This window comes from Amphibalanus amphitrite, unplaced genomic scaffold (assembly GCF_019059575.1).
Source record: "Amphibalanus amphitrite isolate SeventyFive unplaced genomic scaffold, NRLGWU_Aamphi_draft 000007F_arrow, whole genome shotgun sequence".
Lineage (NCBI taxonomy): Eukaryota > Metazoa > Arthropoda > Thecostraca > Balanomorpha > Balanidae > Amphibalanus > Amphibalanus amphitrite.
In genome coordinates, this window is record NW_024881503.1 from 1582335 (window position 1) to 1594525 (window position 12191).

The 12191-nt window shown below is 51.1% G+C and overlaps 1 protein-coding gene and 1 long non-coding RNA gene across 2 annotated transcripts in view; one reads left to right on the forward strand and one right to left on the reverse strand.

The window, feature by feature from the left end:
• Positions 1-2843: 2843 nt before the first annotated feature.
• Positions 2844-12191, forward strand: part of LOC122378846 (dystrophin-like) — a 34363-nt gene continuing 25015 nt past the window's right edge. The window contains exon 1 of the mRNA XM_043360404.1: positions 2844-3070. Within this exon, the coding sequence (XP_043216339.1) occupies positions 2900-3070 (171 nt within the window). The 5' untranslated portion in view covers positions 2844-2899. The remainder of the gene's footprint in view (positions 3071-12191) is intronic.
• Positions 5222-9059, reverse strand: LOC122378851. The gene is made up of 2 exons (XR_006256088.1): positions 8908-9059; positions 5222-6555 (listed from the first exon to the last, which is right to left on the reverse strand). It is a non-coding gene; the product is annotated as an uncharacterized LOC122378851 (long non-coding RNA).

Consider the following 12191-nt stretch of genomic DNA (forward strand, 5'->3'; position numbering starts at 1 on the left):
AGTTGCTGGGGGGGGGGGGCGTTAAACGCCCCCACTTTTTTCGCCGGGCCATAGCATAAAAACGGCGCGCCGCAGGCGCGCCAAATTTTGGTTACCCGTAGGGAATTGATTGGAGTTTATTGTGACAAAGTTTTAAAAAAATCGGTCGGAAAATTTTTGAGATATCGAGGTTTTATGACGTCATGATTTCTGAGTTTTCGACCAAAAACGGCATATGTTCAAAAAATCATATAAAATCACAAAATAGACATACAGACATGCCGTAAACGCCATTAGACTGCCAATACCTTGATCAATCAAATGTCTATCTTCGATTATTGATTATCGTTCCGCATTTTCCATAATCTTGAACTGAATCTTGGCCATTTCTCGTGACTACTTCACGACCATGATACATGCATTTCTTAAATTGAACTTTTTGAGCCAAACACGTACACATATGATAAAATGAATGTCACCATCGTGTTCTACGCCCCAACTTACCTATAAAACATGTGTCACAGGCTGCGAATATCAGTTTTGATTTTCGGGGATATGTGCCTACCCGGTTGACCTGACCTTGACCCTGACCTATGCTTGACTGACCCCTACATGGAGCTGACACTCTTGTAGGCCTTATATGATGGATTGTGCACCGTTTTGACAGAGTTTATGACGAGAGGCGCCCATTGCGAAGTCCTGAAGTCCATGCTACTGAAAGCCCGATTTCAGGTGTTTGACCTGACCTTGACCCGACCTGTGACCTCAAAATTCAACTTTTAAGTACTCATCTGAAGTGTCTCGTCGCGTTCTTTCGTTTGCCGCCTCGTGCGTTTCGCTGCGCCTATTGGTTCTCGAGTTATCGGCTGGGGGCGTTTAACGCCCCCCCCCCCCCCCCCCCAGCAAACGGTGGGTGGCGAAATACCCCAGCAACTGCCGGGTTAAGTACCTAAACTTCAAGATCATCATTTTAATCCTGACTAAAGTTGCTAATCGTTCCGTTGCTGCTATATCAAAATAGCTTGACTATTTTATACCCATCTTGAGTCTTGACTCTTGACCGACAGCGGCGAACTTCCTACCGCCAGCGTGGTGCTATTTGCGTACACAGATGTGCCGCGCTTTGGGATCGTGGCGATAGTTGTGCCAATGTACCATGCAGTGCAGTTGATTTTTTGTTTTTTTGATTGGGCCGAGGAACATCACTTTTTATTATACAGACAAATGCACTTATGCACTGCGTGCGTTACTCCTTATTTACCGATGGATGACAACAGTCCGCTGGATTAACATCGCCTGTTTTTATTGGTGTCGGACGGTTGAGACATGAATCTGCTGTGACACTGCCCGCTTACGTGCATTAGCGCGAATGCGCCGAGATCTGGCGACCTTTACCGTGGCTAGGTTACAGAGCTATGCATGTATGTAAGTTACCTACCTAAGGTAACTATGTCATATGTGCCTTTTGAAAAGGCTGGGCCTCGACTATTCTGCGTGGATTATATGGCACACAAGTCCGCTGTGCCCGCAGAGAGAAACGTTCCAAATGTTTGGGATCCATGCATGCGGTAACCGACGGGAGATGCCGAGCATCAAAATATACAGATATCTTATTACTGAAAGCAATATCTTTACATGCTACGTGCCTTTGTAAATGCGAATTTAAATGAGTTAAACACTGTCGGAGAATTGCTCATTAGAGGAGACGAGACTTCAATCCAGAACAAGTGAAGTCTCAGTCTCAGTCACTAAGCAGTCCTCAAAATAAGTCGCGCGTCCGTCTCTTTTCCACTTTATGGTAATTATCAACAATTCATCGATTTTTCATGCCAGCAATTAGCATCAATCCTGACTAACATATAAATAAATATAAACAATTAGGCTTAGTTACCTGACTCTACACCAACGATCCGAATGGGAACAACACAACTGGAGAGGAGGAGGAGGAGGAGGATGAGGAGGAGGAGGAGGAGGAGGAGGAGGAGGAGGAGGAGGAGCCCAGGAGGAGGAGGAGGAGGAGGAAAGAATGAGGACAGAGGTGGCCGTGGGCTCCACCTCAAGCTCTCAGCAACGAGATCGTCCGAGCAATCGGGTCGTAATCCCCAATGGACTTAAATCATGATTTATAAGGGCCCGTTTCCAAAATCCCGTTCAAATTGAGCATGTCTGCGTTGTCTAACGTCTATTCCTCGCGGAGGAGATGCCCAAAACACGGTAGAGTTGTAATGATATCGAACAAGGAACACCAAGGGCAAGCGTGACCTGCAGTAGTATGCACTATGCACTCAGCACTGTATGCTTAATAGCTAAGTACAGGTCTCGCGAGATTAAGCGGTAGGTTTTGCACTTTTACATTTCCGGTTATATCTCAGAAACTAATCGATCTACGATGAAGCCATTTTACACGATCATGGCCGGCTTGTTACCCAACAAGTCGATCGCATCTTCAACACTTAAAAGCTTAAGACGACGAAGATATAGCCTGAAGTACACTAAATTTTCTAGGTGCAAAACCTACCGCTAAAACCCGCGAGACCTGTACATATCTAGTGGCTGCACTGTACGCATTCTCCTGAAGAGGCGAAATAGCACTGGTCAGCAAGGACTGAGGCCTGAGGCAGCACCTCGACAAACGATGGGTGGGGTGGAATTAGGTGCGCCACCGGGACGGCTAGCGGCACAACGGGTTCTGTTACGGCTGCCATACTACCGTTCAGGGCCACGCCGCCAACAATTACCCGAAACGAGACCGGCGACGAGGCCGCGTGAGATGATTTCAGCCGTAGTTCTCCGTCTACCCGACAGTGGCGCCACCGTCGGCAGCCGTCGAGCCGGCCTTGGCTGTCGCGGGCCGCGGCGGCGCCGGCAGTGACGGACGGTCCGCGGCACGAGGGGCGGCGTGCGAAACGACGGAGCGACGATGCGTCTCGGCGACGACGATTCGAGTGGCGTGAGCTCGGCGTCGAGCGCGTGCGTGAGCGAGCCGACGGCGCGTCGGTCGGCTGCCGACCCGGACTCCGGTTTCAGCGTGTTCGGGGATCGGCTTGACCTGTTTACGGAGATCCTGCAAACGCAGCAGCAACTGCATCAGGTCAGTGATCTCTCTCTGTCTCTGGCTCATTCGCCGGCCGGCCGGTGCCAACCGTGTGGCGGCTTTGTAGGGCGCCTCTGTATTCAACGCCACTACGTACGCGCGTCGGCGTCGCATTCTGCCGTTTGATCGCTGGACTAAACCTGTCCTATTTTTGGGTTGCCCACTGTCCAGTGTTCACACTGGTGCATCCTTGACCCGTTGTATGGTGTGAGACCCGCCGCCGGCGCCGGCCGGCGCTGGATGGGGACCCGGCGCGGGGCGGACCGGGGTGTTTTTATCGCCGGTGACGGAGCGGCGACAAGTGCCGGCGGTGACGGGGTGACCCGCCGCCCTCCCCGGGGTGGCTGGGGAGGCCGCTGCACCACCGCGCCCCGCTCGGCAGGCCGCCCGCCCTTTGCACCGCTGCTGCAGCCGCCGGCTCCGCTCGCGCTGCCGTGTAACGAGCCCGTGCAGATGAGGCCCGAGCGGCGGGGTGCCCGCCGGCGGTCCATGTTGGACGAACGGCCTGACGGGCTGTCGACAGGCCAGGGCGGAGGCTGATGTTAGCAACCGTGTACCGAGTGAAGGCTGATGGAAGGCGAGGATGGCCTGACCTCAGTGACCCTCAGCAATCGGGTGGCGTGAGCCTACGTCTGACCTCGAGGGCTGGTTAGGGCAGACCTCACCAACTGGTCTCACTGAGTCACCCTACGGTCGGACGACGCGTGCTGACTTCACGACCTCACAGACTAGTCGGAAAGCCTGACTTTATGTTCTGACCTCATGAACTGCCCGTAAGGTCTGACCTCACCATATAACCTCACGGACTGATTTCACAACATGATCTCAAACACTGACATTAGTGAAACCATTATTTGGCACGGATCAATCCTCAATCGTGCACCACAGTTAACGGTTCCACGTATTCTCACCAACAAGCCTCACTCGCCCTTTTCTGGCGGCACCTCACGACTCACGAGTGTGGTCTCTTCCCACGGCGGTCCGTCGTGACGTCACGGGCCGTGGGGACGTGGCGTGACGGTGGTGTCACTGTCATACGACACGACTGTCATTGGTTGTCACTGTGACAGGGGTGGTGTACTGTCATTATCAAAGGACGTGTGAAATGGTGGAGTCTCTGTCATATGGTTACTGTATCGATGGGCGCTGCGGAATGATAGTATGTTATTACCAATGTTATACGGGTGTCATTATTTTGCGCCGCTTCACTCATGAAGGTCAATCGTTGTGTTCTCACCGAGCCAAGCGGTAGCGGTGCACGAATGATCCTTACTTTCTGTCGGAAATTAGCGCTTACTTGACATAACCGATGTTTCCTGTTCGGTCGTAGACTGTGGAAAGCCGAAAGCAGGATATATTTAGTAAAGAAGTTCTTTGTAGGGAAGTGTAAAGCTTGCTTCGGTTACCAGCGTAACAAAGGAGTCGTAATGCGCTCATGCTGGTAATGCATGTGTTAGGGCCAAGTAAAGCTGCATATACCACGACACGGTGTATTGTGCTTCCAGCGACCGAAGACCAAGCACGGACACGGCGACCCGCCGACCAGGGAGGCACCGGTTCTGACGTCACACGAAAATATCAGTCGGCTGGTTGTGGCACTGCCCCCTGCCGGCGCGACTGTGCTGCCACCTAGCTAAGCCTAGTCAGCCTAGGACGGGACGGTTTTACTTTTTCTCGTCGAGTGGGGCAGCTTGCGAAGACACTCGGTCGACATAGCTGTGCTGCAACATACCCCAGGTTCGGAGTCTCTCGGACAGCCAATCCTGTTCCATAACCACAGCTAAGTCCCCGCTGACCTTAACCAGGATTGGCCGGACGACGTTGAATCTTCGTAGTTCGAGAGACACCGAACCCGCGGATAGTCTGTCGAAGCCTTGGCGGCTGAAGAAATGCTAGACATATCTCACTTGATTTTGGCGTGGCCAGCCTCACTTCTGTAGTTTTGCTTCACAGCATTCCACGTCCTATTGAGTTTCCGGTTGCGTAGTACACGACCACGTTCAGAAACTTGATGTCTTTTAGATACATCACGCAATGACAAACTTTTGGCAGCATTTACATTTGTTGCCTGCATATTTTGGTGAGGAAAAATCACTATCGCAGTAGTACAATCAAGACATACCACAAAGGATCAGAGCTAAAGCAGCATTATTAATCAAAAGTGTATTGCATTGATCACCAGCATGTTCGTAAAATAAAATACATCACGAATAAAGATGACAACCAAGCCGGACCAGGACACTTATGACAAACATGAACGCTTAAGTGGCAACACAAATGAAAGAGAGAAGATGAATCTGCCCTTCGCAATCGTTAACCTAAAATAAAACTTCAAATATACAACAGACTTCTGTGCATTAAAAGAACATGAATATACTCGCTTTGTCGTCGACACATAATGGGAACATCCTGCCGGCCCAGCCAAACAGCACGCCCGCCTTCGAGTAGGAAATGGCAGCGGCCGCAGAAGTGGCCAACAGATACATTGTTCGTCACGCCACCTGCACTGAAACGTACCAGCTATTTAATCGTGAAATGTAGCTAGCCATCCAAAAATGTTGCACTACACCAGCACTACCGCACAGTTAGCAGATAGGTACGGACCGCAGGTCCTGGTCTCTGTCTCTTCCGAGTACGGTCTCCGGACCGGTCACCAGCGCCACCATCTCCGCGCGGTAGCTATAGCACAACTCTCCGGCCGGGGCCCGCAGTTCCTCGACCTCTTCGTCCAGCCAGACCAGCACGGCTCCCGCCCAGCGCCTGAAGACTCCGCCCTCCACAGATCCGTCCGTCCAAAGCCGGACAGCACACAGGGGCAGGAACGCGAGGTGCAGCGTAGCCACGCTTTCCCTTTCCGCCGCCGTGGCCCCAGCCCGGATCGGGCACACGTCCAACCGGAAGGTGACGCCAGCCGTCTGTTGCCACGGTGGGATTCTCGCTCTCGCCCAGGCCTGGCGGCCTCGCAATCTCCAGCCTCGGGCCGAAGGCAGGCGCGCCGGTGCCGAGGCCTCGGCGGTCGCGCGCAGGGGGTCCCCTGATGGCAGACCCAGCGCCCTCCCCAGCAGCCTGGCAGCCAGCGTCCAGCTTCTCTCCTCCATCGGAGAAAGTCGGGCTTCCGCCATTAGTGCGTGGCACGGTGTTGAGCGCGGACACAGGTGATGATGCGGCCGCCTCCCGCAGTCCTCGCTCCAGGAGATTCACGTGCGAGGGGGCGGCCGCCGGCAGCCACGCGACGGCAGCGTGTTCGAGCGTCCCTCGGACGTAACCGATTGACCACCGTACTAAGGGCACCCTCGTTCAGGCCCCAGCTATTCAACCAGGTCGACGGCGCCGTAGCCGTCAGAACCTGGTGATCACTCGAGCCACGCCACAGAGCTCACGCCTCAAAGCGGTTGGCTCTCCGGTCCTCGGCATCCGGCATCCGCAGTGATTTGGCGTAGCCAGGGCACGTGAGATGCTGGCCTCAGTCATAACCGGAAAGCCTGTAAAAAAAAAACAATATGTGATTGACAAATGGAAATATATTGTATGCATAGAGTTGAGAAATCATGACGCACACTGCATTGTGACAGTAGATAGTTTAGTGTGATTGGCAGAGGAGGGACTTATTGTAATAAAACAATAAACAATTGAGGCATTGATTTGATTTTGTAGGTAGCTACCTACCCTTCTCATATGAATCTGGATGATTTGTACCATTAAGAAAAAGAAAACATAGGCGGCCTAGGATCGGGAAGGGGATGTCCCCACTTTTCAGTTATGCTAAAAATAAAATATTTATTTTTCATTTAAATTCAAAACTAACAGCAAGAAATTGTTCGGCAAGGTGAGATAAGCACGAAACTGCAAAGAATTTGTTCATAGGGGTATTGGGGTTCCCACAAAGTGACATTGAAGTTCTCTGCCCCCCTCCCCCCCACACTTTACGTGAGGTTCCTGCGCCCATGGAAAAAAACACATTGCATTATGTGCATCAACACTTAACCCTTGCACTTAGAGAGAGCCACAAAGCCCACTATAAAGCCCACAAGACACCACCTGAAATCAAAGCATGACAAATGATAGCATGTAGGCACCTGACCTACTATAACCTACTGAACCAAACATACCCCATATATCAATATGTATGTGTAGATAAAGTATGAATGGTAGGTTAATACCAAGGCTGTTTAGTAGGTTGTAGGCATGCTGAAAGGATGAAAGATGGGTATTTGTTCAAAAAATGTCTGATCTACAGTTCATATGAATATGCAACATGGGGTCCAGACTGGAAAAAAATACACGTTAAGCCGAATATGTCCGGCGTAGTGGCGGGATTGCGCCGAAAATTTAAGCGCACGTCCGGCGTAACTTCGCATGCGCCGAATTCAGCGCATGGCGGCGGACGAATTTTTCGGTGCAGGGCGGTCGCATAATTTTTTGGCGAAAACAGTCACCGAATTTATGCGGTACGCTGGTCAATCTAGCAGCAGATTCGCCCCGTGGGCAGCTCTGGAGAGGTTGCGGGACGAGACGTCCCCGCCCCGGTCGTCGCGTGCTCGAACTGGCGAGCCGCCCTGAGTCTACTCAGCGGAGGAACGGCCGCCCAGGTGAGGCCTCAACCTTCGGCGTAGAGATAGGCATGGAAAACCTTGTTGAACGTCGCCAAGCGTCGTTAAGCAATAGCAGTGGGTTCCTGCCCACTGCAGTATCGAGGGGAATGAGAGCGTGGACGATCTGGCAAAACTAGCGGCCGCCCTGCCCTCAAACGCCCGATCGCTGACCAGGGCGGTTCATTGTGCGGCCTCGCATCAGTGGCGCGACAACTGCTCAGAATCACTATTCAAGCCACTCCTCGGGAGCACGCCGCCGCTCCCTCTCCCCGGAGAGGACCGAGAGGATGCCATTTCGGTGCACCAGATGAGGGCGGGCCACCGGGGCAGCTCGCTCCAATACGGCACCGAATCGGCTGTCTCCGCCCCACCGCGTGTCAGCAGTGCCCAGACAAGCGGTGCCCAGCGGCGCTCTGCACCGTGAGCCGAGAAGAGGCTGATGTGCCCGAGCACGTGCTGCTCCGCTGCCGGGCCCTCGCTGGCTCCCACCGAGGTATTGGGTTTACGTGGAAATAAAAACTAATTCGAACGCTCAAACATGGGATAGTGTACAAAGCCCCGAAACACTCTGCCTGGTTGATATAGCCTTGATCAGTATATGTGCACATGTGCTTTATATGAAAAGGGCTTAATTTTCGCACAAATAGGCACCTAATTTTTGGCGCAAATCACTCAGAAATTTCGGCGCAAAATCGCTTGCGCCGAATTTCGGCGCAAGATAGTCTCACGGGCATCCGGCATAGTGTACATCCGGCATAGTGTATGGATGTTTTCCAGTCTGGCATGGGGTTAGGTAAGGTTTGATTTTTGTTTTGTATTTGTATCACATGTAAATATCATATCTGGATTCAGGATGTCAAATAGTGCAAGAATGTACAAAATGTATGCCTGAAAAGTGAATCACTCTTTCTGAACATTTACTAAAAGTGGTAGTTTAGTACGCAAAGGTTAGGCTAGGGTAGATGATGTTTTTTATCTTCACCATAGTTTATCTACACAGTAACCGAGAAACCCTCGTCCAGACATAGCAATAGGTAGGCATGGCAAATCATCAAAAAGTTAATATTTTTCTGCTCATCAGCATTTGACCAAAATAAGGGTTCTAGCATGTCTGGTTATTTCAGGTTATGTTAGGTTATATGAAGGTGAGGTTAAAACTTAAACAAGCTCTAAGACATATATACGGGCTTCATCTGAGATTAATATTGAGCTAGGGGTCTGGGCAAGGGTCTGGGTACCCACCTTCCTGTCAGGCCATGATACTAAAAGTGAAACACCATCCTGCTATCTGAGGCGGCCCAGGAACCAGCTCAAGCAATTACAATGAAAGTCAACAGTCGTGCGGGCATTTTACTGTATGCCTGGCCTATTCAAATGCATTAGCCGGAGGGGTGTGGTAATAACTGGTGTAAGCAAATTGACCACGGTCAAAAATGCATTACCAGTTTGCACTTAAGCCAACATTTTGGGATGGTCTCGTTCCTAAGTCGGCTAAGAGCTTCGGTCCAGAACATAAATTTATCGTTGGCATACAGTAAAATACATACCAAACTCGGCCGGTGATAAATTTTCAAGACCTCAGTCCTTACTGATTTTTGAACTCGGCCTTCGGCCTCGTTCAAAAATCCAGTAAGGACCTCGGTCTTGAAAATTTATTTACACCGGCCTCGTTCAGCATTATATAACACCACTCCTCATTAAAATATATCAAGTAATTAGTTAATGACGATAATCCCGCCACCACAAATCTTATGAAGCGCATCAACATTGACCTTTGATATTCCGAAAAGAAATATCCATAACACTGAACTCTATAATGATCCATATGATTTCAAGCGAACGTGTTCTTACGCAGCTGTGACATAAGCTGCGCATACGAAAAACACCCGCTAGACCAATTGATGGCGAATAAACCTGTTGATGAAGAAATACTTGTCTCCCATTGGTCTGTGAACACAATCTGCAGGAAACGCAGCTTAAACTACAGCTAAATTTTGCAGGAAAATCTGCAGAAAGTAAGAAAAATGCAATTTAAACATATTTAGCCAATGAGTCTGGCCAATCTGTTGATATATTCCGATAGATATTGAGCACGATCAGTCATTTTGAAAGAATTACGGTCCGACTCTCTTTATTTTTAAAGCAATGACGCATAATATGATTATTGAAAAATTGACAAATATATTTTCTTGGAGGGAAAAGTGGGACTAGCGTTAAAGTAAAAATCAAAATTAATACACTGATCGAGACCTCGCTTTCAAAAGTATATATCAGTGCATTTTCGCATCGAATCTCTCTCAATCATGAACAAACTTGGGCAAAAACAGCAAGATTGCCTGTTTTGTCAATTCACACATTTTCATATTTGGGGGCAATTTTAAAGTCGATGGCCAATGTTTTCAAAGCCAACATTAACACAGGAAAAAATACAGCTATTTTTCTTCCAAATTCATTCATTTGTAGAGTCCGACTCTCTCTTGTTTTCTCGCAGTTTCCGTTGTGCTCTGAGAGAAACGATCATGTGTATCATAAGCGTTTGGCTCACTTCAAGACGGCAGAATTTGCACTTGCATTTTCTGCTGTGTGGAAGACCAGAGGGAGTCAGCTAATTTATGACAGAATGTGCTTAAAAAATGACTGGCGAATAATATCTTTTGTCAGTGCCTGACAAATATTTATATTTTAAATCACGCTCTTCAGCTGTCAAGTGAGCTCCAAATGGCCTAAATTGTCAGCTGTTTATCATCCTAGGTCAGCTCAAGGTCACAGACGTCAGCTGAAGAAAGTGGTGACCATTGGCCCTGTGTTGAGCGGACAAACCGGTGTTACCTAGTATTCTATGTACCGTGCCGCCGACTGACCACGCCCGGTCACGGTCGCGCCCTTATATAACCACGGCACAGAGCGCATGCGCGGTGACCGCGCGGCGGTCAGGCGGCTCGCCGGCCGGACGGCCGGGCCGCCGACCCATCCCGTTCCACGGCCCCACACGGCCGGTCCGCGGTCACAATATCCCAACACTCCTCCCCCCATAAAAGAAACGTTTCCACTTGGTCAAGTAACAAAGAAACGCGACACACTACGCGACCGGAATGCGACCGGAAATACAAACTGATTCAGACACTGGTGATGCACATCGAGAGCATCCGAGGCCTAGGATTGAAAACGATCTGGGGGGAGCGACACTCTGCCAGACCTGGTCACATACGCGCCCCGCACAGATGTACCCCCATTCCCCACCTGATCTCGGGCCCGCCGGCAGAGGTAGTACAACGCCAGTGGATCCGGTCCGGTCTCCTCGGACCCCGTCTGCTTCCTGGGACGCGTTTCTGTGGCTGTGTCCAATGCGTCGTCCCTCCGGGTGCTTCCAGACGTTTCCTGTTTGTGGGACTCCCGTTCCACAGCTGGCTTTAGCTGGTTGAAGTGCAGAGCCTTTTCCTTGCCCTTGTCGTCACGGACGAGGTACGTTACTCCTCTCTCTCCTCCGAGGCGGCCGATGATGGTGCCCGGGCCTTTGTAGTACAGTCCCAGTTTCGGCTTCCCGCCGACCGAGACCCTATTATCCCGAATCCATACCCGGTCACCAGCCTCGAACCCTTTTCCGCTCGCGAGCTGGTTGAATCGGGTCGCAGCCTCCGTAGCACTGGCCCGGGTTTTCCTGACAGTCGTCTGATAAGCCTCTGAAATGGCCTTTAGACGCTCTTCAAGGTAGCACCGGATATTTACCGCCCGATCCGGAGGGTTGATGACCGCATCGAGTGGCGTTTTCGGGTGGAATCCGTGCAGCAGAAAGAACGGGGAATATCCGGTGACGCTGTGCACAGAGGTGTTGTAAGCCATGCAGTACGCCTTGATGTCAGCGTCCCAGTTCGTTCCTTGAGGGTCAACGTATTTGGCGACCATGTCCTTGAGTGTTCTCATAAAACGCTCTACCATACCATCACTCTCAGGGTGATAGGGCGTTGTACGCGTTTTCTGGATGCCCAGTCGCTTGCACATGCACTGGAACAATGCAGACTCAAATTGGCCTCCTTGGTCCGAGTGAATCCTGTCTGGCACCCCCATGTCGTAAACCCAATCCAACAGCACCGTGGTTACGGTTTCGGCATCCTGCCGTCTGACTGGGTACACTCGGACGTATTTAGAAAAATAGTCCATGATGACCACTGCATATCGGTTGCCATTCTCCGACACCGGCATCTCAGTAATGTCAATCGCAATTCTGCGGAATGGTTGACTCGTGACCTCCGTCACCAGAGGAGCCCGTTTCTTCGGTGCAGGGCGATGGCGCCGTTGACAAAGGTCACACGTGCTGCAGTACCGACGGATGTCCGCGAACATGCCGGGCCAGAGGAAGCGCTGTCGCACTCTTTCCGTTGTTCGACTCCGTCCCAAGTGTGCGGACGTCGGATGGTCATGGGCGAGCGTCATGATTCTTGATCGCATCGAATCGGGGACCAGGGCCCGGAAGCCCCACTTCGTCCTCATGCCGAGAACGCCCTCCCGCACTTCGAGCTGCGTCCAGC